The sequence below is a fragment of the Taeniopygia guttata genome, chromosome 3 (genome assembly GCF_048771995.1).
Source record: "Taeniopygia guttata chromosome 3, bTaeGut7.mat, whole genome shotgun sequence".
Lineage (NCBI taxonomy): Eukaryota > Metazoa > Chordata > Aves > Passeriformes > Estrildidae > Taeniopygia > Taeniopygia guttata.
In genome coordinates this window covers 84,514,397-84,541,173 of record NC_133027.1, presented here as the reverse complement: position 1 = coordinate 84,541,173, position 26,777 = coordinate 84,514,397, and the positions used below count along the sequence as shown (strand labels likewise).

Genomic DNA, 26,777 nt, shown 5'->3' with positions numbered 1-26,777 from the left:
CCCCTTCACTCCAATATATTCCTTCCCACTGATGTTATTCCCTTAGATGAGATCTCCACAGTTACACAGACTAGTTTCTGGTGAAAGAGTATCTTTCTGTAAAGCCTGGGAGAACTCTGAACCCCACACTGATGATATCTCAGAGCTTGTTCCAGTGCAATTCCCTGACTGCAGATGAGAACCACTCTGCAGGAGCGGGCAGAGGGAAAGTGAGGGATAGAATTGGAACCTTGACTCCTTCTGTAGTGGGTGAGCACAATACTCCAGCGAGAAGGAAATTCTATGGGTGACACATTCTTTATGTCCCCAACCTGGAAATACCACATCCCTAAAAATACACAACACTGAGCTATCTCATTCCTAAATATTTGCCAAACAGTTGTAACCACAGGAACAAGACCTAATATTATTGCTACCTAAATCAGAATATTTCTGCAAGCTTCTTTAATCTGTTAGCCTGCACAACCTGAAATTTGCAGAGTTGGAAAAACAGACATACTACACTACAGCCTTTCATTTCTGGATAAGCCAGTAAATTAATTTTGATGCTAAATATAAATCTGACCAACATCCTAGCTGAAGAATCTATTTGGAATAACATCTTTAATTTTTCCCCTGGGTGCTGGTATCTTTGAGGATGCTTCTGTATTCATCTCTAGGCTGTCCCCATAGTCTGGGCATTATTTATCTCAAAATATTTTTAACTATACATTAGCACTGTTTTCACTGTGTGCTGCCAATACAGCTCTCTTAATTGCCAGGCATGCCATTGCAGAGGACTTGCTAATAGTACTCTGTTACATCTATCTGCATAATGTGGTTTAATCGGCTTTTCATGGCTGTTAGTTGATTCTGACATAATTATGTGGTTACAGTTTTCCTTTCATTTATCAGTCCCATTATTAGCATTCCACTTTATCCATTCTCTTAAAGATGAAAGGGTCCTCACTGCACACCAGAAGCTGCCAGGATTGCATCTGCATGAGCAACTCTTCTCGCAACAGGAGTGCCTGCACCGCGTCCCCTCCCCGTGAATTAAGAGATTGCCCTTCTGCCTGAGTGGTTCCTCATGCAGAGATAGGGAGGAAGGCAGGGGCACTGATGGGTTTTGTTAAACACCACTTTCACAGATGACCACCCAGCCGGAGTGCCAAACGAAGCACCAGGCACGCCTCAGCAGCAGGGGCGCACGGGGGGCGCAGGGAGCCGGCCCTGCCCGCAGGGAAGGGAACAGGCTCCAGCCACGGGCTGCACTGAAGCCACCCAGACATGTGCTTACACCGCAGCAATGAACGCTGCCTTCCCAAGGTGTTGCGTCTTGCAGTTGGCTTCTCAAAGCACTGATCTACGTTTTTCTTGCTTCCGAAGCTTTTCCTCGCAGGGACTTCCTAATACATGATAGAGGCAGGGCTCCGCTCCCTCGCTAGCAAAACATGGATATCCTCTGCTGCCTGTTTTCATTAAGTTTTATAAACTTCAGTTCAAATTTAACTCAACCTGAACAGTAGATTCAAAGCTATAGGAAGAGGGCAGACAGCAACTCTGATGCTTGTTGCACAAACCGAATTTTCTTAAGAAATCAGTTTAGATGTCAGCCTGTCACTTTGTGACCCTCTCAGCCTAGGTGTAATACATCCCCTTGAAACACAAACAACACATGTACGTAGTAAAACTCCACCTGTCTCTTTTCTTGTGTAGCAGCCCTAGTCGGTTTGGAGACAAAAAAAACTGCTTCAGAAGCATCTTCTACACTGAGCGTAGTTTAACTCTGAGGTGAGGAGAAACTGTTCTTCTTCCTATTAATCATGAAGCCTTATAATCCTGGACGCATAGGGGGCAGCAGGAATCTGTTAGTGACAGATTTAGTATGAAGTGGCATGACACCTAGATAAAAGACTTTCTCTTCTGTTTGAGAGCTGCTGTAATTACAGACTTTTTTCTTTAGTAGTCTCAGAGGAGAAGCAGAAAAAACATTTAGATTGTAAGAATTAAAATCTGAGTGTTGCACCCTGACTTGTCATCATGGAAACCTTCAGCTAAGCATCATTTAAGGTATCTGTTAAGGTAAAACCCTTCAGGGCAGGAGCTCTTAAGGCAAGGGAAGTATTTCTTCATCCTGCATTTTAAGAGCAATTAATGCAGTAATGGAAATGTCACTAAAAATTAAAGTGAAGACGATCTCAAAAAATTAAAAGCTTAATGAAGCTAACGAAGATAAATGTGAAATGAAAACATGGAGTCACAAACTGATTACCTCAAAATGGAACAAAAGTTTTTGGAAGGTAAAGTTGTACAGTTGCTTGGGAATGACATTTCCAGGGCATGGGCCAGGGACTGGGGAAAGGAATGGTTATCTGCACAGAGAATCTTGTGTCCTCTCTTGTGCAGGTTTCTTCTCCTCTATGTTAAGAACTACCATGCATGCTCCAATCAAAGAATGAAAAATATGGGAGCTGGTTTTCCTTGTTTTTTTCCATGCCACTTACATTTGTGCAGAGCAACTGTCAAAGACTATTGTTTGACTTCCTTGCCAATAAGGTCTTTCTTAAGGCACCAGAAGAGTGAATAATTATGCTTGTCTTAAGAAATGTAGTTTCCTCCCACTGTACAATTATAACTACAGAACTCAGTTAAGCTATGAAAAGTAATAAATATGGTCTAGATAGAAAAATAGTAATTTTTATGACAAGAGGATTAATTCCTTGCTGAATTGGACAAAAAGTAGAATTTCACAAACAGGAATTTTTACTTATTCTTTCTCCATGTGCATTCATAGGCATCCTATGCAAAAGAAAGAAAAAACATGGGAAAATAACCTGAACAATCCAGGCTGTGAACACAGAGCACTGAGAAACAGAGTTAACAGAACTTTTCAGGTATGTTTGGGTCATGGGCCAGAGAAGGCATTTGATGTGTCCTTACCCTGCACTGTGCAGACGAGACAGCTCATTTTATACTTACCTTGAGCTCCCCTCTAAGAGACAACCCCGCTGTGTAGGCAAGGTACTACTTGACCTACATAAGAGTGACACAATCTGGTTCACAGCTTGCAATATCTGAGTTGTGGCAAATGTAGCAGGAAGCTTTAGAAAACCCCTTGCTTAAAGAAAAAGTTTTTAGTAGTTGTTCACACCCAAACCTGATCCTATAAACAACAGGCAGCTCTTCTCAGGCATGAATTGCCACTTGCCCAAAAGATCTGGCCACTGGCAGATGCCAGGAATCCACTGTCTGTGCCATGGAAACTCTGGATTAATTACAGGTAGCCTATTGCATACAAAATTTACTAAAGCAGACTTTTGGCATACAGCATAGTGTATGCATTTGTCATTTGCCTGTGTTTGAAAATTTATTTAATTATGCATTTGAGCCTCTGATTTTTTTTAATGACAAGTTTCTAAATTAATGACTGAGCAAAGCCAAAATCACAACAGGGTAAATTAATGCAGTAACAAAAAGCACTCCATACTGATAAATCAATTACTAAAGCCTAAGACTTCAATACCTTCTAAATAAAAGTAATATACAATGTATTCATTATCATCTTAAGACAAATCACAGATATTTACACTGGTACACCAATCTTTTAATAAAATATGCTCTAATTATCCAGCTACCCAGAACTCCAAACGTACTTTCTTTTTCATAATCAGGCTTACCTGATCCTTACTGCAGACCTCCCTTGTGTTTTCATGTGGTGTGAGTGAATAGTCCCCAATCATCCACAGCACCACTGAAGGCTGCCTCTGTGCAGCTATTCTTTACCTCTCTTTACCAACATATACCAACAGATCTGCTGAGCAGATATGCGTGCCCACCCCATGCCAGGCACAAGTGCCAGCCGAGGGGTAGCCTGTGGAAGCAGTGCAGGAGGAGAAGGGCATTCTGATGGGAGTGACCATCAACAGAGATAGAGTCAGAGATCTGAGGAAGGTAAAAAGTGTTTCTCTGTGCAGAGCTGCTCACTGTGACTGCTGTAGCACACTTTGCTGGAAGAGGCTGACAGGAGCAGTGCTCAGCACAAACGCACTCGGTGTAATGACCCCATTCAGGCAGATCTCGTTTTGATATAAGCCAAAAGTGCAACCTGATGCTGAACAGGCTGAAAAGGAACTGTAGCACTGCCTAGCCCCTCTCTCACAAAACCTCTGCAGGTATTACAGTCCACCACAAGAGCAAAAGGATGTGCCTCAGCTAACAGTTCACTAGAAACTGCAACCTACCCGTACATTCCTGGGACAAAAATCCTCCAAGCTTGGCCAGTGATACAGTACAGAGACTTTACCATTTGTTATGTTGAAATCAAAAGCAATTCAGTGAAATCTAAATCCAGCACAGTCCTGCGTGTGCTCCAAGTTTCACTTTTTCTTTTCCTTTGCTAAGAAAATGGGACATACATTGATATTGGGAAATACTAAAAAGGAAACATTAATACAAATGGGAAAGGACTGTTTTTTCAGAAAATTAATAAAACTCTGTCTAGCTTAAACTATCGGAAAGTGAATAAATCTAAGTTGACAGCATCTTTGGATGTCAAAAATCATCTAGGGCACAATAAATGTTTTTACTTGAATTCCCTCTTACTTTGACAGCCACAAATTGCTTTTAAATATTACTTACAGAATTCAAACAGATTAAATTTTGAGATTAACTATTTCATTGTTTAATTGTGCAACTTCCTGTTTTTTATAGACAATTTTATTGATCAATGGTATTTTTAAAATCTTACATTCAGCTCTCCAGCATTCTCAAATTAATCACCTTGTGAGTCTTACACTTGGATCTCTCTTGTGCCTGGCCTATGTCCTAGTTTTGTAGGTTTTACACTTCTGTCATCTAAAGCTAAAGGCTAATTTTCTATCATGTAGGTTTTAAGTAATTTGAAAATAATTGCCAGGTAGAATTTCTAATTAACTAGAAAAAAAGCCCTTACATTGCCAAAAAGTGACATTTCAACCTGAGCCAGGAACTCAATCTCATCACTGAAAATGCAAAACTGTCAAGCCACCATGCTGGAAATAAATTTTAGCATGTGACCAAGAAAAGGTGATGCATTTGATAGAGAGTGCACCCAGCATTGGCACTGAATGTCACTATAAAACCATGACAAGTTTTCACCAAAGGTAAGCGAGTGGTATCAGTGGATTGACTGTGCCACTGAAGCTGATAAATTTGAATTGTCAGCCACCAGCAGTCCACTGGTCTTTAATTGTCACCTTTAGAAAGTACATTTGATAGATTTCGAGCTGTAGCTCATGCAGATAAAAGTCCCAAGAAGTTACAGCTTCATATGTTATTTTTATTAATATTACCTAATGACAAAAAGCTGCTATGATAAGGCAGAGAAGATCTCTGATGAGCTGCTAATTTTTGTATTCCCTTCTTTTTTTTCAGTGGTCCATAGGCAAAGAACACAAAGCTCCATTGTGATGCTCTGCTAATTTCCACTTCATTTCAGCCACACCATTATTTTTCATTGCACCCTGGTCTTAAGAAAACCATGCTGAGAAAAAAAAGATAGGCTTAGCATTTCATTTCTGCTGAAAAATACTGCTGCTGAGACACAAAGCAAGTTAGGCACCCAGGCAGAAGCGGGACTTGTTTTAAAATTGTGTGGTTTAAATAGAATTTTGTGATGAAGAGGTAGTAATACATCTTCAAAGCAGAAAACCAGAAGTCCCCCGTGTCCTCATCGCATTAGAAAGAAGTCCCATTATGATTTGTCTTTTTCAGACATCTGTTCTATTGATATGAAAAACTCAGCAAAAATAAATTTGTTTGTAGAAAAAATTCAAATATATTTTGTTTAAACCATGGACAACTCTGTGATTATGTTTACATAGATCCTACCACAGAATTTTGAGTGCAAGTTTGGGCTTTTTACTGCTGCTGTTTAAGCTCACTAACAAACAAAGCCTGAACATAGCTAATTGTCAGAGCAAGCCAGAAGGCAGAACTGAATCAGTTAAAAATTCATTGCCATATAATCTATTAGCATAATTAATATCACTTGGCATAATCACAGCCTAATTTATAATTTTCAAATTAATTTTCAGTTTATAGTTTCATTACCCCTTCAAAGCAGGCACAAATGTCTTCTTTAGGGAAAATGGAAGCTTGCAACTGCAAGAAAGTACTTTTCCAGATCATGTTTGATTTATTTATTGTTTTACTGCAGGAAATCTAATTAACGTGAATTCTAATTTGATTCGGTTTCTCTTTCGAAACAGTTTTGTTCCTTTATGTCAGGAAAAGGAATAAATATGAAAATATTTCATTTTCATAGAAAATTGCATTTTCAAAAAGGAAAGTGCATTTTCAAAGAAAAGTGCAGGCTGGAATCATGTTTTGTTGGCCTCCCATCTCACTGCTGGCAAGCTGCATCACATTTCAGTCTTGGTGTCATTCACATAACATTAAAAAATTCCCTTCTCCAGTGGAACCATAAAAAACTAACAGGTGAAGTGAAAGATCCTGCTAGCTTCTGAAAAGGGCTGGACTCTCCTTCACCATGTACATGTATATCCCCGAAGTCTCTTTCCCTCTTCCCTGCACCAGAGCCTGTCCTGTCAGCCCTTTTCCTGCAGTCTCTTCACGCAGCAGGAAATCACAGCACGAGCCCTTAGCATTTGTTCTCATCCTATGCAGTGCTGCAAAGGGCAGCCTGCACACATCTTCTGCTGTGCAACAGAGAGAGGAGAGTGCAAAGGGCTGATCTCTGAGTAAGGGCAGTATTTATGTCTAAACATTTCTCTCAAAGCACACAGTTTCTTTGGGGCTTTCAGATCCATGGTCTTTAGGGAAATGCAACAGCATGTAGTTGACTAATTGGATGCATTATTTATAACATTACTGACACACACAGTGGGTTTTCCTTTTGCAAACTGAATAGAGATTGGTAGCAGGCATGCTGGGGACACAATCTGGGACAATGACATTGCATATGAATTATTGCTATAACTGTTGAGCTTTGCCAGACTACCTGATCAGAATTAGAAACCTATTTTCTTCGTGTAAGCAGAGGGCCAGAGGCATCAATTAATTTTTGACTGAGCCTTGATTAAATTCAGTCTACAGGACCTTGAGGTAAGCTAGAAATCCAAGTAGTTTAGATACATAAGGCAATTTAGCCAAATGGTATGCAGGCAGCCCCAGAACAATGGCTAGTCAATATGAAAATCTATTTTAGAAATCCACTCTGCCCTCTGTCCTTTTTTCTTGAGTAACCATCTTAGATATTTGTAAGGTTTCTGGCTGCTTCAACATGAAAGCAATTTCTCTTGTAAAGATATGATCCCGATACAGGCCCTTAGGAAGAAAACTTGTAATTAAATTACTATATCATATTTCTGCCTCCTGACTCTAACAGTACAATTGGGAGCACAGAAGCACAGACTGTGTAAGGCTGGAAGGACCCACTGGAGGTCATCTAGTCTAGCCTCCCTCCTACCAGGGTCATCATAGAGCACATTGCACAGGATGGCACCCAGACAGTTCTTGAATGCATACAGTGCTGGAGAGACCGCTGTCTCTCTGAACAATCTTCCACTGCACAGACACCCACACAGTAAAGTTCTTCCTCATATCCAGGTGGAGCTTCCTGTGCATCAGTTCCTGGCCATTGTCTTTTGTCCTATTGCTTGGCATCACCATACAGAACCTGGCTCCATCCTCAACACCCTCCCTTGAGATACTTACAGATATTGAAGAAATCCCTTCTCAATCATCTCTTTACTAGGCTACACAGGGTGAATTTCTTCAGCTATTTCTTGTGAGGTGCTCTAGCATTACATTTGAAAGAAATGTCTAGTAATTCATCTCACTGATTAGAAAAAGTTGCTTGTCCAGTATCACGATTCCTATGACTTCCACAGTTCTCTGAAGCCACACTTAACAATTCTGTTTGCAGGGGCTGCCAGCCCAATACACCTCCCTCATGCAGGGATTAATAGTTTTCCACTGAGCAGTTCCAGGGAAACGTCAATGACTTCACTGTTTTGATGACTGCTGTTTACTTAGAAAAGTTAAGAAAAGTGACTGCATGATGACTTCTAAACCATGCCTTGATGTTTATGATGACAGTATCAAAATCTGAAAAGGTTAGTGATTACATTAATGCTGCACATTCATATGGAAGGAATGCTTTGTCAGAATTTATTTTGTTCTGCTTTATGACTTATGGGTATAGAAAGATGAGGTGAACTGCAGAATCATTTGTCTTTTATAAAATAACTGAAATGATTGTCCTTCCTTACCCTGACTCAGGGAGATTTATACCGTGGTATTTCAGCCTGATTTACTGTGTGTCTTTTTCCCAGGATAATACCAAATCCAGTTTTCCATGAAAGGATTCAAACCTTCAAGCAGAAGGTGACTGGGCTCCATCTGGGAACCTTTTGGAGTTGAGGCAGTTCTGAATGAAGACATTTTTCTAAGGGGGAACTGTCATCTGTGCAATATCAAAGTGTGTGTGCGTGGGTGGAATCACATATTGGGAATACACTTTCATGATTATTTTAATGGTGTAATTTTAATTGTTTAGTTGAACAAGATTGATCTGATGAGGTATGCTAACAACTAAATCCCTCTGAGAGAAATCTGCCTCCATTTGTTAACATTGCTGACCAAGATTAGTTGCCAGCAAATACTTGTGGAAGATGACAGAATAGACTGTGGTGCATTCATTCCCCCATCAGAGATTCAGCTGGGGTTTATTTAAGAAGTTTTCTTTCAGCATAACATAAATAAAATTTTTGGGAAAGTAGTGGATTTATTGGGGTTTTTTATATCCATGTAAGTTTACTAGTTATTTCAGACTACCCCTGGGTAGATTGCAGCAAACAGACTTTACGTATATGTGCCTAGAAACAATTTTCATCTCTGCAACCAGTGTCCTTTTTTATTATTTTTTTAAAGGAAAGACAAACTGCCAGTGAGCTATTTGTGATGCAGTTTCTGGGAGATCCTCCCAAACACTTTTTATAAATGTCAACAACTTAACTTTTAGGCTACTGAGTCTAATCCCTAGGCCATATACTCGTGCAAGCACACCTCACCAGTGCTGTCTATTCACCAGTATTTGCTTCAAGACAGCAGAAGAGGTTTTAAAATCTGTCTTCTTTTTTGCACACACTTTTGTGGATAACTTTCTATCCCATGTGCAGTGGTGTACAGTTTGTGTTCTGGCAGCAAATTCGTGCATGATTCCAGTTCCCTAAACACTTTTAAAGCCCATCCAAAATTCTCAAGTTGATAACACTAGTAAACTGATACTATTTGTCAAGTATCTGAGGGACCAATAATAAGCTAGAACCAATCACACTCTCTTTGCAACATCTATGACTCTTAATTAAGACATAGTAATGGTATGGCAAGTATTAAAAGGCAAGCAAATGATTATGAGGTAAGTATTACTGGAGAAACAACCTTCTATTTTCCTTTGGGTTTTAGAGATCCAACTACCTCAATATGCCATGCTGCTTTGGAAAGAAATCAATCTATCAATTCAAAATGGATATTCCATAATTTTGCTCTGCAGGCTTATTACTTATTGATTTACAATCTATTCTTGATTACTCCAACAGCGGGTAAACCTGTTCACAGGACTTCCACAGCAACTAAAAAAAAAAAAAAAAAGATGAGAAGAAAATAAAATTACAGAATGGTTTGCATTGAAAATGTTCATAAAGATCATCTAGTTCAAACCCCTCTGCTATAGGTAGGGATGCCATTCACTAGACCAGATTGCTCAGGGCCCCATCCAACCTGTCCTTGAAAATTTCCACAGATGAAGTATTCACAATTTCTCTGGGCCAACCTGTTCCAGTGCCTTGCTACCCTCACAGTGCAGCATTTCTTCCTAAAATCCAGTCTAGATCTACTCAGATTAAGCCTGGCATTCAGTAATATTCAGGTACCCAGCTACCTGAATATGCCATGCTGCTTTGGAAAGAAGTCAGTTTATCTCTTCAAACCAAATATTCCATCATTTTGCTCTGAAGGTTCATTACTTACTGATTTACGATTTCTTATTGATTATTTCAAAAGACAAACCTGTCTCACAGAACTTTTAGAGCAACTGAAAAATCAACAAAAAAAAAATTCGAAAAGAGAAGATCTGTAATTTCAGAGGCCAGAAACAGAGTGATGAGCATATTTATACAGTCAACAGAAATGCAACAAGCTGTTAATGTATTTTGCTCTCTCCTACACTAAATATAGACACATAATGAAGATGATGCACTGGTGCATGTGAGAATGGAGCACAACAGTGGGAGAAGTTTGACAAACAGGAATAACTTCCAAGTTCCTCAGAGCTGGGAATCAGCACTGCACTCAGAGAAACAAGCCAAGCTGAGAGGACTTTCTGGCTCCAACTGCAAGGTGAAGATACAGATCCCATGCTGTTTTCAGTCAGTATATCACAAAACCAGAAGCCCACAGCAGTAAGGAGGAACCAATGGCACTACCAGGCAGCAAGGAAGCACATACAAGGCACAAGTGGAGCAGCCACATTACCTTGTTCCTGTCTAGTTTTAACCAGCCCTCTGTGAGTAGTGCATAGCAATGGTGAGCGAGACACAAACAGTCCTTTTGCTTCGCTGATATTTATTTGTAAATACTGGATACATAGGTAATAAATTTCAAGCAGAGTAAGCATAATGGGCAACAGTGACTGTCCTGATTTACTGGATGTAACCAAGAAAAAAGACTGTCTCAGTTAAAGAATAAAATGAAGCATTGTATTTCCAAAAATGCAAACTTTACACCATGATAAATGCATGCTGTGAGATATGCACATTTATAAGAGTACCTTCTCCCAGTCCCCTAACTTTTGGGGAAAAAAAAAAAGAAAAAAAGGAAAGAAAATAGAAAAGCTGCAATTTTGTAGATATGCATCAGCCACTAAAGTGCTCTAGATTTGGTCAAAGATAAAAACCCTAGCTAAAAGCTCTTAGTGAAAATAATAAAAGTATTTTAAACTTGTCCTTTGAAGGACAAGCTGTAATAGCATCATGGCAGTGTTCTGACAATACAACTAGATTTCTGTGCAGTAGGAAATAGAAAAAAGTAATAAGCAGTTTAAGTAATAAATGACTAAAAGGGTAACTGTCAATACAGCTCTGTAATATCTTCTTATACCTGCTTTCTTCACATATTGCCTCATTTACCCATGCTTGAAGATTTGGGTTGCACTTTTCTGTTACATTTAAAATATTAGCTAGATCAGGAAATGTTTGCATAGACAGAAAACCCATGAAGATTTTTTCTTATGGATTGGATCACATGGATGACAGTATATCAAAACTTTTTAGAAGGAGATACTCTCTGTCTTATGTAAGAGAGATGTATTAACCCAGAAATACAAATTTAGATAGAATACATCAGTATTATCTTGCCTCTACTTTCAGTCTAGTATTTACCCATCTGAGCTTGATTGAACCTCAGTGGACAACAAAGCTGAAAGAGCCTTATTTCATGTTATAGGACACTTGAGACTGTGTTCAGTTTTCTAATAGCAACATTATACTGAACACCATTGGGATACTAAGAAAATTAAGCAAATTATTAGAAGAAGATGGGAAAAACTGACAAAGTGCACATTAGGGACAAATCTGTAATTCATACTAGCACAACATGGTAACAGATAGGAACTCACAATATTAACTTTTGTTTGACTGAAAAGATGAAATTCTACTGTCAGACAAAATATCTTATCTTAAAAGGACCAGATGCACCATTACATAACTTCAAGAGACTAAGATAAAAGTTCAGGGAAATAACTGACTGATTATAGACTGCTTTTGCTCTATGAGTTCTGTAAAGATCATCAATAGAAATTGAAAATGTGCAGATCTTGTCTCGGTGATCAGTTTTGAGAGGTGGTTCTGCTACAGTAAGATTTTGGGGAAGCTGGAAACCAATAAGATGATCATAATGTACTTTTGAGATATATAGAAATCCAGCATTTATTACATATTGGTTGTATTGGAGGACAATGTTTTTCCCACAAATAAATGGAAAAGACAGTGTTCAATGATGTAATTAGAGGAAATCATCATTCCCCTTTCCCTGGGAGAGATACAAAAAAGAAACACACATTGCATTTGCTCCTGGCAGCATTGCAGAGATTCTTGAATTTTGAGAAAATTTCTATTAGAATCCATATCCCTAGAAATGAAGACCAAGAGGAGGGATAATTCTGAGGCGAGTTTTGTCCCTCGTAAGTGTGGCCTTTGAGCTACATCTCCTCCTTATGAGTAGTGTCAATATAATTGGGAAGGGAGTTTTGAGTAAATAACTGTGTGGATTGCTTCCAATTGATTTTACCCACAACAATCAATGAAAAGGTTGCTCCTCTAGTATTCCCAGAAACATAAATTGCCCCAAACCTGCCCCTTCAGATGCAGCTCTTAATACCTGAAATACCATCATTTGGCAACTTTTGTCATTTCAGAGCAGGATGGGAAGGAGTTTGGGCTTTATCAGTCTTTTTGTCACAAAAGATTAGAGGAGAAGATGGTACCAATGAATTCAGACTGCTGCTTTTGTCTCCTTTTTTCTGTTTCAGGAGGGACAGCCTGAACAACTCTACTGAAACCCGCATTATTTCTCAAAACACTTCTGACCTGTCTGGTGATAATAGGCAAGACAAACAGACACATTCCAAGCATTCTTGGAGACATCCTGCTGCAAGCCTTCCTACAGCTTATTTCAAAAAACAGACTTATACAAAAACAAATCAAATATTGGCTCATCAGTTTTTACTTAAAATGGACACAGAGAAAATGTCTGTCTTTTGACCAACTGAAATTTTGGAGGTTTCCTCCCTCCTTTTTTCCCCTGTCTTTTTGTTTGTCTTCCTAGTGAGTGCAGGCTTACTGATTTCACAAATTTCAGAATCCAATATACTTTTGCTGTATGTAAGCACTGGATTAGTGATATTTATCGTAAAAGACAAAACTTGGTTTATCTACTGTATCTACAGATGCTTAATAGATCTTTTTCTGAATAATTTTCATAGCTCTCCATCTCAGCTAATTTTGACTGTTGATTCAACTGAATTATTAACAGAATAAATGAACCGGGCAACTTGTTCCTCATCCTTCAAATGTAACTGAAAAATTCATAATTGCTACAACTTTCATGTGCTGTAGGACTCAATAATAATGAGACAAGTATGTTTAAAATACTAATAACCTACTAATAACCATAAGGAAAAAACAGTTTTCACAGAGAGTTTCTCATTCATATACTGTCACATCTCACCTTCTACAGTACTTTTGCCCTCTTGGGTATTTATTTAACATTTTAGGTGCATCAAATAAAATCTAACTTCTCAGATTAAACAGTCTCTGTTTCCAACCTGACAAAAACTATTGGGACAGTTTATCTAATTTTCCAGTTGCCTTAAATTATGTAGATAAAATTAGCAGTTTGTAAGTTAGAGCAATAAGAGAGTAAGAGGAGGATGGAGAGGAAACTGACTGACAAGGAAATCCTAATGGATTTTTGAGATTAAGAAAAATCAAATGCTTTCTGAAGTCTTACTTTATATTGGTGAAACAAATCACACAAAAAATCCAACAGAGACATAAGATTAATGGGAAAATGAGAAAAAGATTACTTGGTTATTTTTTTGTGCTTAAATAAGTATGTTTCCCAGCCTGGTTGGCTTTTTTATCCTTTAAAAGGATGTGATTTATCCTGTGATTTTTACAGCCTGGCTGTTGAACCAACACGATGGGAGCTTTTGCAAGTACTTGATTATATTTCACACTTTCCATCCATATCTTCTGTTCCTGCAAGGAAGGGGCTGCTGGCCCCAGATGCTGAGCAGAAAGTTGGGTCCATCCCTGATGCATGGCTGTTCACCTGTCTCAGGCATCACCAACCAGTGGTTTTGGTGCATCCCCTGGCTTCCATCTTACCCACAGCTTTCTAATCTCCATGATCTCTCCCATTTTAAGGACTTTTCCTCCAATCAGGAACTTCATCTTTTTCCATTTGGGTCCCCCTCCTTAGTTTCAAGAACACTTCCTCCTGGAACCCCATACAAGCCACTTCCCTTGAGTCCAGATGTTTATAGTCAGACTCCATGATCCCAGGGAGCAAAAAGCAAGCTTCTACTTGAGACCCTGAAGATTTGAATTTGATCACTAACCTTCACACATACACTCAACTACCTGGTACTGGTAGTATTCATAACTTAAACTTTTTTTTTTTTTTTTTTTTTTTTTTTTTTCCAACAGGACTAGCTAATATGAGCCTGATTTCACTTTCAGTGAAGACAATTGGATTAATTTTACTTGTTTCAGGAATTTTCAGTAATAGTATTTTGCAAGAGCTGATTATTTGTTGCACATAAATGCATTTTTCTGAAGTGGTTCAGCTAATCCATTACAGTTATTAGCCCACTGGATTCAATTATTTCATGTGTGAATCAAACTTTTCCAAAAATGTTGCTAGTATAAAAAGCTCCAGAAATGTTCATATGTATTACAAATCTCATGCTCCTGAACAGAATTAAGGAGATAAATGCAATTTCGAGCTTTGTTGGAGTTATTGGAGGGAATCATGGAACAAAAGAAATATATGATACATTTTGTTAGCTTATGGACTACAATCATTTTTATATAACCAATTTATTTTATTAAGTAATAATAAGCTACTGGGTCAAGGAACTAGAAACTAGAACACCATGGCCATCTTAAATGCTATTAGTTCAAGCTACAGGAAAAAATTAATCAGTATACATACACAATTTTAGGCATTTTGAGTGACTCATTTTTTAGTTATCTCTCAGTATCTATAAATTGACCAGCAAGAAGCTAAATTATTTCACTGGTAAAATCTTACAGAGATTACTATATCTAAGAAAGTGGCAAAACTCTGATCGTTCATAATCCTTAGTTTTCAATGTGTTATGTAATTAGGTAATATTCGGGTATTTTGATAACATTATAAGATGATGCAAAAAATCTAGACCTGTACAAAGAAAAATTCAAAATATTCCACTATGAACAAAAAAACATACTATTTTTTGTAAATTCCTTCTTTCAGGAACTCTAAACAGTACTTAACATTTCCTTGTGGGATTTGATTTCAGACTGATGCAGATAAGCAGACAGCTGGCATAGATGATTTCAGCCAAAATTACTACAGTTTTGACAAACTTTCAATTAACTGAAACACAGTTTGACTTGAAAAGTAATAATGTGCTCTTAGCCTTGCTCATAATTTCAAAGCTAAGACTCTGGCAAGTACTAAAACTTTTCCAGCAGAGGCACAGGATATCTGCAACTTTAAAGGCAATTCTTAAGTAATATGTGCAACATATGAAAATCTCTCCTTGATGCAGAAAATTTACTTTTAAGAAAATACTCTTATTGCTTCTTTCCAGTGCTGGCAAGTCAAGAAAATGGCAAAACTAAATAAGCTTCATATGTGATTGATTTGTAGTATCCAGTTTATAAACACAAAGCATTCCCCACAAATATTGCAAACCCAAAGCACTTAAGTCTTGATGAAGTTTTCCAAGGAGCTGTCAAAAGTTAAATTATTGTTTCAACTTTAGATTTAGCCTCCTAAGAGACAAATGATGCTAAACAGACTTGGTTGGTGGTGGTTTTTTTTGGTTTTTTTTTGGTATCAGGCAAAGGGACAATAGGGAAGAGGGAGAAGGAGAGGGAGCTGTTCCCTCATTTACAGCTGTACTGAGACTCTGATAATGAGAACCCATGGGAGATATATTTCCCCAGCGAGGGCTCAGCTCACAATGGATTTTAAGATTAGGTCGCACACATGTGCAAAACATTTTGCTTGAGGAAACGACTCAGAATAAAATGACAGATTTTTGTGCTTATTTTGCTTCTTATGTGAAAGGGAAAGTTCAAGACAGATTATTATTATTATTTTAGGACAGCATATCAGATGTCTTTGACAGTTGCCCTGATTTAGTAACCTGCAACTCCGGGGTAAGGGAATCAGACACTCATACCTGGCATCAGCAGGAGCCAAGCATCTAATTTCCTCTGGCTCTTCTGAAACCCCTGCATACATTTCTCAACTAACTGAAAGCAGATCCTCTTTTACCATAATGCAGAGAGATTTCTTTTTGCATAGTACAAACATTCTTTGGAACTTCATTTACAACTACATATAAAAATATATTGTTATATGGCAATAAGATTAAAACAAGTCCAAATGCATGCAGAGAAGAGTAATAAAATTAACATCAAGAAATCACTTTTGAAACACTGGCCTAAAAGTAACTGGCATCAAAGTTTAACACAAGTATATTACAAGATTTAAGATTTACTTCAGCATGAGAAGAACAAAGCTATACGGAATTGTATAATATGTGATGAAGATCATAAATACATAAGAAATATATAAATAATATAATAATCTGTGTGGTAAATGCGCTTATTTCCCCTACATTTATTATTTTCACTGGTACGCAAACCCCCAGATAGAAGAGGCTTCAAAGACAAACTATTTATAAGCTAAATAAATCCTATGAAGAGCTATTTTGTTATGATAGAAGAGTTTAGCTCATGAGGCACAGATAATGTAAAAACATTTTCTGAGCTGTCCAAAAGCCCAAACTGTATTTTCTTGCATTGACTGAAAATAAAACATCTTCTTTTCCAAGACTTTCTCTAACAACATTGTTTTTTCTACCACTATTCCAGATTCCTTTGTAAACATACTTTTAAAGTAAATTAATATCATAAGAAGAGCAAAAATGCAATTATTCACTTTCTTTACTAAATTGGCTAATTTGCTTTTAGTCAGACTTCCAGTCTTAGCTGAAAACAAATATTAAAAAGTTCAGCAGAACCAAGACACACATTATTCTTTGCAAAATCATGTTCAAAATTATTCCTGTGTTTCTGAGATTCTACTCATATTTAGAAAGCAAGCTTTTTTATAGCAACTAAAAACTATCTAGGACTGCTGCTTTTCCCTCTCTGTTAGTGCTTTTCAGTTATGAGATCTCAAAGTATAGGTTTCACTCCACAAGTGTGGCTGAGAGCAGCCTCACACAGTCAGTGGTATATAGCAAAAATGAACACGACAGCTACTAATGATCCTGAGACTGTTGCAGAAATTTAAAAAGCACACATACCTACAAAAAGGCAAATAAGCTGTGTTGCTGACAAATTCCTCAAAATGGTCACAGACTGCACAGAGTTCTTAGCACTGGCTGTTGCTTCAACTGGCATGTTTATGAGGAAGAAAAATGTGGAATTCTCTCTAATACATTCAACCTTCAAAAGCATTATGCTATTTGACACTCTGTACCCATAAATCTGATCCTCCCCAAAGGTAGTGGGTATTCCAGCATATTACCCACTATCCATTTGGAAGTCTTACCAAATCTGGAGTTTGCTTTTTTAAATGGGAGATTAGAGGGACTACATCTTGCCGATGATATTACTATAGAGTTTCCATAGTGGTTTGTTTATCAATGGGTCTGCTCCCTTTTTTTTTTTCATAAGTAAACTGGAACATACAATGACCATCACAGAAATCAATAAAAACAATCAAATATTTAAAATTTAAGCATAATAACCATGGATGACAGATGTTATAATGAAAGGAAGCAAAATTTGTAGTAGTACATCCTTGCCAACACAGAAGAGTCATCATAACTGTGGCAGTACAGTTTTTGATGCTTTTTGCCAGTAAGCTAAGAGAAAATAGAGCTGTCCAAGTGTCCTCAAAATGTTGTTTTTTTTTTCCTCATTATACACTCAAAAGGTATAGGATTAGTTTTTCAATTAAATTACCTGTCCCAACGATCTCCAGTCTAGGCTGGCACTTCCAATGTATACGTGCTGTTTATCAACAATCCAGAACGATGACTGAAGCCGACCTTCATTATATGCTGACATGTTCATATACAACACTTCAGCACCTAGAGATTTAAGGATAAAATAATAAATGGCATTACCTAATACGAGATAATTTACATTATTAGAAGAGGAAATGACTTCGCATTTCACGAAGTTTCCAAAATTAGTGAGGGGCATAATGAAACATACCATTAAGGTTTAAAAGTAATGATAAAAATTGTTACTGTCCCAATATTTAAGATTTTAATTAACATTCATTTCAGTTACATGGAGAAATATTTATGTAATGCATGTTCCAGGTATAGGGAACATTCCCATGTGTTATAATGTTTACATAATTTCCTTCCACTTTAGAATCAAATAATTGGTTTTTTTCTTCCGGTATTGTAAGTTCCTAAAAATAGTTCATTTCAATATTTTTATTCTGTAGAACAAACCACATATTGCAATAATGACCTTTAAAATATGAATGCAATTAAAACCAAAAAAGTAGACTCTGCTCTGCTCCTCCTGTCCTGTGCAATGGTTTGAGCAGGTAGCTGCAGTGGTTGTGGCACATAACACACCCCAAAAAAAGGAACATGGGTGGAAAAGTAAGGAAGTAAGCAAAGGCCTAAATAAATTATGTTGAAACTGCTCTTAATGCTGCTAATCTGTGACATTCAACCTACCACTCTGAATGGCACAGTTTTATTAATGACTATAGGTCTGAAACTGAAATCAAAGGAGCTCCTTGTTGGCTCCATCGCATCACTAGGAATGTCTGGATTGGCTCCATCTGTATGTTTGCAGAACTAAATCCAGAATGTATTTAATATTAGGTAAGTTTATGGGATTTCTCACACCATTACTGTTCTTTCAGTGCTCCAGTGCTTACAAAATTAGGTGATTAATCTGAATTAATCATTGCTGAAGGCATTTTACAGTAACCCATTCATCTTCACATTTCAGCCATGACTAACCAGGGAAGAGAACTGACAGCAAACAGGAGCGTGGGGGACAGTGATGGTACCAGCCATCTCCTATTAAACATTCATGGGGCCTCCAGTACCACGAATTACAGTAATGTTTTAATATCACCCACAACTTAAAAAAAAAAATCCAGGGTAGATAGAGAACTAAAATGTATTTCTTTTCATCAAATTTCCCATTTTTGATCTCCTTAGAAACATTTCACTTGCAATTTTAGGTAACAGTTACCAGTGCTAAGTATTTCTTTATTATTATGGAAACAGCAACTTTCCTTGAAAAAATTTTTCTAAAAGTTCAGACATCAAGAAAAGAAGAAAAACCAGGTAAAGGTGCAACTTACCATGATGCACCAGAGAAGCAAAATAACATTTTGAGCACATTACAGAGTTTGGTTCATTGGTCAGTTATATCTGGTGCAACCATCTACCTTTCCAATTTTTTTATATGTTTCACTCACCCACATTCATCTATGCTTAGAAACAAAGATTTTTCATATTTCCTTGGAATGCATTGCTGCTACTTTCAATTCATGCATTAATGAGCAGAACTGTGCTAATTATTGAGAAAAAGAGTGCAAAATGGAAAAGAAATCAGAAAACACTATAGCAGCTGTTAGTAGTTTAAATTGTCTCCTGATGAGTAAACAAAACAAAAGGAACTGCTAATAGCTAAGGGTGACCATTCTGTAAGGCACTAAATTTCCAGCTAGTGATCTGAAAACTGTGTTTAAAATCAAGTTTAACAAAGCAGTTTTCCTTGATGATGTTTTCTTTATGTGCATCCAATTTGCAGCATTGAAAAGCAGTATGAATTTAACACCCACAACATACCTACACCAAACAGGTTCTAAATGAAATGTTAGGATTTTTACATAGTAAAGATAAAACAATAGGAAGCAACAATGAGCTTCCTTCTCATAACTGACAGCCTAAAAAACCCCACAATTTAAAAACATTATTGAAATATTCAATGACAAACAAAAATGTTGACTGCCAAAGCTAAAACAGGAGACTATTTAACCGGTAATAGTAACATTAAAAATAGCAGACATCATCAGTAACTTGACACAAAATTCAAAAGTTGTAAAACACCCATATTTGTTGGCGTGGGTTGTTCAGACTTAGGCATAAGCAGTGGGATGGGACTATTACTCTAAAATATAATCTAGGCTTTAATTACCAAAATAGTGAATATAGCAGTACAGAAGATACTACTATCACATATACCAGAAAGATCAAAACCTGGAACCAAATTTCCTTTCCTTTTGGAAACAGCCAACTAGTAAATGAAGAGGTGAGGAAGCAGTATTTCCCAGTTAATTAAAAAAAAAGTCATTTGTTGCAAACAGCAGCTGTTGTGCAGCCTATTAATGAGCCTTTACCTTTTGAAGAAAGGAAATGTGTATCAGCGTTGATAATTGCCTGTATTCCAGAAGCCCCTGAGATACTTAAAACAGGCTTATCAAGCCTTCAACACAATCCACTATCCCTAGCGTGGTTCAGGTCCCATGAGGAAATTAAATTGGACCAATCAATATTTGAAACCATAACAGAACTCTCTGTCATGCTGCAGTCTCAATTACACGAAGCTGTGAGTCTACGGAGTTCAACCAGGAGGGCACATTTGTAGGCTTGATTGCTAAAAAACTTGCCAAATAAATCTAACTATTTTGTTTCACTGGAGATTAAAATTCAAGATGAGAACTTAGAGAAAACCAGTGCTGTCACTTAAAACTCAAGTGGATTTGTCTGTCCCTTAAAATTGCGCATTCTAAGGGCTGGGACAGATTACATATTTTCTGCAGAAAAAAAAAAAAAAAGAAAAAAGAGAGATACTGCAGGGCTCAAAGCATGTTGTTAGTAACAGACATTTATCAGAATATCAGAATATTTTTCTTCTGGGTGGGGAATTTTTTCACGCTGTATAAGGTAGATGACTGATGCAGTCTGGGATGCATGGAGGTGACCCCACCATTGAGAGCCTGGACCTTCTGCATGTGATGTGAACACAGCCCCTGGGAAGTGCCAGACAGCAACTTAGCCTCTAGCTTTGTCTCATAACAGCGGAAGAACACAGAAGGTATCGGTAGTATTGCAAGGACAACTGACTTTTCATCCATTAAAAAAAAAAATCCAACTCCCAAAGTAACCCCAAAAAAAGGGATGGTCAAGCAAATGTCATTTACAATTTCTAGCCTGTTTGGTCTAGCTGCCTGCTCTTAGATACTTCACTGTCTGAAAGATACACAACGACTTCAAGAATAGGAATTTGAAGGGAATTGGGATTATTCAACCTGGAGACAACACTTTATGGTGACCTAACTGTGGCCTTCCAGTGCCTGAAGGGAGCCTACAAGAAGGACAGAGGTGGACTTTTTGCAAGAGCAGGCTGGAAAGATGGAAGGACAAAGGGGAATGAATTCAAACTGAAAGAGAGTAAGTTTAAATGTGGTATTAGGAGGAAACTCCTTACTGTGAGGGTGGTGAGGCAGTGGAACAAGCTGCCCAGAGAAGTTGTGAATGTGCTGTCCCTAGAAGTGTTCAAGGCCAGGTTGGATGGGACTCTAAGCAACCTGGTCTACTGAAAGCTCTCCCTGCCCATGGCAGGGGGGCTGGAACTAGCTGATCTTTAAGGTCCCTTTCTACCCAATCCGTTTAATGATTCTATGAACCAAAAACTAGGATATTTTTTTTACTTATTTGAGGCAAAGCACTAAACTCTAAGCAGTACCTTTTGATCAAGAGCTCATCCCATGCATGCTGTCATGAAAACCTGTGTCAGACACATTCCTGGCAAGCTGTGTAGTAGCTGTGGATTTTACTGCTGCTCAAGCAAGGTCACCAGACAGCTACACAAACTGGGAGATTCTTTTAGTAGGAGAGACTGCAGGAGGTCAGAACTCACAGGGCTGCCACATTGCCTCCACATCAAGTTTATGCAACAGTCTAGAGAAGGTGCACCTTCTTTGGAAGTCTTCAGTTTCTTGAGGCTTTGGATCCAACATCTGTGAGCAGCTTAGGATATTGTCCTTGTACTGAGGCAACATCATTATGCCAAATCCTCTTACTGGTGGATGCAGTAAATAATTTTTGTAAGGAAGACCTAGAAAGAGCAACTATTTAGGCTGCTATTATCACAGCTGCCTTGAAAGCAAACATGCAAATTCTACTTGCCACAGTTTTCAGCAGTACCACTTACAGGCTAAACTCACTCTGGAGTTAGCAAACATAACGCCCAAGAAACAGAAGTTGCATTTGCTTGTACCATGCCTAAAATTGGTCTTCTGTCTTCACAACTTTCTTACTTTAATTAAAAGTGTTTCTAAAATCAGAGAGAAATAAACACAATGCAGACCACTTTAGGAGTAAAAGGAGAGCCAGAGTTATCTGGGAAGTCTGTATAGATACAAATGTCTCTTTCTCTACATTTTGCAATATATGCTTTAACTTCATTTATTTGCTTTTGATAATAACCTTTAGCACAAAGCACACCCATGAATAAACATAATTTTTATTCTATTGAGACAAAAATTCAGAGTTTTCAATACAATTGGTCACTAGTGGTGGAGTAGCTGTCTCATTTGGGGTAGACACAAGTGACCCAGGTGGAGGATCACCTTCCCATGAATTTTCAAGCTTTTTCTCAACTGACTGCAAGAAGTATGGACTTCTTCCAGAAGCCCCATTACTGTGACCTGCCACCACTCAAAAGAGGTCAAGTACAAAAGCTGAAGAATGCACAGCTTGAAAACAAAGTTATTTTTACTAAGTCTCTGAATGATTAAAAGACAAACTAGACTATTTACTATTTCTGTGCTCTTTATGGAATATTGGATTTGAAATGCAATTTAAAAGTTTGCGTGGCTCAGATAGATTAATTATTCAGATTTATTTTAAAGAGATAACACTCAAGGACTTTTAGGGAATTCTCTGGTGTTAATACCTTAACTTTGAATCAGCTGTTTTGTTTACATTGCCCTCTGCTTCTCTCTCTCTAACACACATCCCCCTGTCCTTTTTTAAAACTATCAGGACTGAATCCTGTCACTCTAGGATTATGTGCTATTCATCAGTCTAAAGACACAGTAATTTAAAAAAGAAGCAGTCTAGAATCAAAAACTTGCTGTCTTTTCTCTAGCAGCTCTATATTCAACTGTCACACATGCAAAAAATGAAATCATAATTACTCAAAGAAATTACATTCTAGCACAAGTCCATGTAATCTCCAGAAAGCTTTTGCAATAATATTTACATTCATGTCATCTTGGCCCGTCTTAGACTCAAACCTACCTGCATGAGAAACACTCCCAGTGTGCAATCAGCCATAAGCTGTGTGCACATGTAGCTCCTCACACCTGCCTTTAGGAAAACTGGGCTTTTCTGATGTAGGTATTTTCACAAAAAATTTACTGTAATGCTTACTGTCTTGTTTTACGGTATCTGAGGTCACTGGCACAAAGATAATTTTGAGGAAACCAAAGCCCAGGAGAGGAATCTGACCAAAGCTCCACGAGCCCCTCTGGTCTCTCTATGGAAAGACACAGGTGCCTGCAGCACTCACTGGAATTGCAATGGATGGGCTCACATGCTTGGGGCTGTGGTGTGGGTGGTTCAGGGACAACACACAGTCACTCTGCCTCCTCTGTGCTGCTGCTGCTGCTCATCTCCACTGGCACGTTCCCCTGCCAGCTCACGTGTCCCTGTCTGGCTGGAGCTGGGAAGAAAGGCTGCTACAAGAGAGCTCTCCTAAGCAGACAGGCTGCAGTCAAGGATCTCCCTGTGGAGCTGAGGACGTGAGAAGGGAGGTTTCCATCATGCTGTCTGACTTCCCAGCCCCCTCTCTAGGCCCCGTGCCAGCTTCTTCCTGGCTCCCTTCCCTCCCCAGCAGACTGCAACATGCTGATGGGCTCTGCCCTGGATGATCAGGGGAGCAAATATTCTCTACACTCACCGTTGGTTTTTTTGCTTTGTTTTTCACTAAGTCAGTGGGTTGAAATAATTTCTGTGAGGTGGTACAGCTCCAGAAACTGATCTAGCCACACAGCTGTGGAAGCCGAGAATAGAAAATGTGACAAACGGGCATTAAAAAACCCAGTTCTGTAACTGAAACTAAAGTACTACAGAAATACAACTGGCATGTTTCAAAAAGGGAAAAAAACAATTCCCCCCCAAAATAGTAGCACGAACAGATCTCACATTCAGTAACCCTTCTCCATCCCTCCACTGCCTCCTCAGCTGTGCTGAAGCAGCTTTTTCAAGGAATGAGTTGGATCAGAAAATGGGTCCAGGTTAAACATAAATAAAAATAAGGAATTTATTTCAAATGTAGAACAATTCACTAGTCCAGCTCACCACATGGCAGTAAACAATTTTTTCAAACACAGCTGAAGGCACAGAGCGAGTGTGGGAATGAGCAGCTGTGGCCGAGTGCAACAAGATGCAGGAATTGCTTATGGCAGTGCTGTCATTTAAAGGTACACCCACATAGTCTCAGCCCCTGTTCCTCTCAAAATCAGGCCTCAGTAATTTCAGGTGGCAAGCTCCAGAATTTCTTTGCCTTTTATCTTGCATAATCATTTGTCTTGTGCAAAGCAGATGAGAAGGCAACTCTAGCATTTTCTTGGGTTGGAATTCCCCATGTGCTTACACAGGGGTCCACAGTGACACAGCAAATCAAGAAAAGACCCATCAGGGACCCTAATGTGTGCTGAGTTTGCTGACTGCATACAGGATGGCAGATTTTTGAGAACAAAGGAAAGGTCAGAATTAATTTCTTGCAATTGCTGATTTAACTTCAATGGCATCTTGGGAGCTAGTTTTTTCCCAAATAAACATTTATCTAAATATACCCTTACACTGGCTTTGAAGAAGTCAAATGTTGGCCTTTGTTGCTAGCCCAAGTAATCAAAACACTGATTTCTCAGCTAAGTACAGTATAGCTCACTACATAGAACTAGACAGGAAAGGACAAGCTCAACTCTACACTTTCCAACCTAGATGTGGCCTCTGAAACCAGAGATTTCTATACTGTATTTGCGAAAAATCTCTTACTATTTGGGCCAAAGTTTAGGGCTCCAATTTTAGTCTGTCTTTAGAAAAATTAAACTGAGTCTGTGCACAAGAATTTAATGTCATTTTAAAAGCTCCAAACAGCTTTTCCTTTCCTTCTAGTAATTTTATCAAAAGTAGCAAACACTTCTGCCTCTTTTAATAAGTGTTGCTGCCTGATGTAGCTAAGCTGAGAAAAACCTCATTTTTTACTGCCTTAACTCTGGTATCAGTATTTTAAAATCAATTTTTTACTTCTTTTTGAGATATTTGAATTATTTCATATCAAGTCATAGAAATTTTTGAATAAAATTTTGAATAATGAGAGCATTTATGATCAGTTCAATTCTTTTCCCTTAGAAGAACTCAGCATTCCTTTAAATAGCATTTTCTTAGTACAAATCTTTTCTGAGAGTCTGATGATTCAGTAGAGTCTGTAAGAGAACTCATATACAACAAAGTTTGCTTGAATATTAAAAAAAAATATTTCACATCTTTTTTTGCCCTTCATTATTGGAAAGTAGACTGCTCATTTACTAGACAAAGCTATAAAAATGATTGCTTTGGAGATTGGGAAAAGTAATTTTCTTACTCAGTTGATTCAGGCAACAAAGCATATTACCACTTAAAGGAAGACTACAATCCAGTCAGTAAAAGCATTACTAACACTGGATTGTGGCTTTCTTTCTTTGCCTAAGTATAATTGCACATGTTTTTATGATAAAAGAAAGCCATTTAAAATATAATAGAGAGATTAGTAAACTTGCACACTGCTTATCCCACTTCCTTGTGAAGGCTCTTCTTTACTTGGATTAGCATTATGAACCACTATATTTATTTATATACTTCTTGGATGAAACATCCAAGAATTCAGTGACATTTTTTCATCCTAACGCATTAGGAATTAGGATCACAACCTTTTATGAATGAACAAGGCTAAATTTCTACCAAGAAAAATGCAGTGACTATTTATCCCTATCTTTCTTTTTAACTTAGCAACATGATTTCATTCTGATATTTTTATATTCTAAAATCATCAGTATTGGCAACAGTCTCTTCTAAATATGCTGACTAGCAGTAACAACACTTGTGCATTATTCTCAAAATGTGCTCCTCAGACATCTGGAGTTCTGCTTTGGGTTCTGCCAGTTTCCTTCTCCTGAAGGAGGAACACATCTCAGTTCTGGAAGGTGAGCTACTGCAGGGCAGGCAAAGAGTTGAGGGCAGAGTTTGCCTCCTTGGGCGGCTACTGCTTTTAATTTTTCTAATACCTTCATAACAGAATCTATATTTTTTTCCCTGAAATTTCATTAGATGAGTCTCTTGAGTAGCCTCTGAGATAACAGAGTATTATCTGCAGACTACCAAAAGCCAAGATCACCAGCTGACCTGGCTGTGGCCATACAAGAAAAGCAGAGGCACAGCCAGAAGTAACCTGGGGCTGCCAGTGGCACAGACATTTCCTTTCACTACTTCTCCCTTGTCTCTAAGCAAATTTCCCCACCTCCTTCCTTTGATTCTATCTTGTTATCTTGCTGAGTCAGCCTTTGACTTTTCTACATTTTTTCAGGTCATTATTATGGCAATTATTTTTCTCTCCATGTCACAAGTCCACCAATAACACGCTTCTCCTTTTGACACCATTCTGTTCTGATCTTTTCCTAAATTAATTACTCAGTTTTCAGTTTCTGACTTTCAGTTTTATCTGGTTCATTCCTCCCTCATATTTTATTTTCCCCACTACTTTCCCCCAACATCATTCATCCTCCCTCTCCTTCACTCTCTTCCATTTCATACTCAGTTTATAATTCCACTCTTGCCCTTGCCTACTCTTACATTGTTTCATTTATCTTATATATCTTATTTTTGTTTATTTTTATTTTATTATTATTAT

General features: G+C 38.0%; 1 protein-coding gene and 1 long non-coding RNA gene across 13 annotated transcripts in view; one reads left to right on the top strand and one right to left on the bottom strand.

Annotated features, from left to right (window-relative positions):
• Positions 1–14,209, top strand: part of LOC121469756 (uncharacterized) — a 46,784-nt gene extending 32,575 nt beyond the window's left edge. For 2 of the 3 annotated variants that reach the window (XR_012055169.1, XR_012055167.1), the window contains exons 2-5: positions 2,777–2,876; positions 7,591–8,464; positions 10,222–10,383; positions 12,572–14,209. This is a non-coding gene — a long non-coding RNA (uncharacterized lncRNA). The remainder of the gene's footprint in view (positions 1–2,776; positions 2,877–7,590; positions 8,465–10,221; positions 10,384–12,571) is intronic. The other variant, XR_012055168.1, reaches the window with a different exon arrangement.
• PLD5 (phospholipase D family member 5) overlaps positions 1–26,777 on the bottom strand; it is a 172,206-nt gene that overhangs the window by 22,677 nt on the left and 122,752 nt on the right. For all 10 annotated transcript variants that reach the window (XM_004176409.6, XM_072927280.1, XM_030268568.4 and 7 more), the window contains one exon: positions 17,799–17,926. In XM_004176409.6, the coding sequence (XP_004176457.6) occupies positions 17,799–17,926 (128 nt within the window). The remainder of the gene's footprint in view (positions 1–17,798; positions 17,927–26,777) is intronic.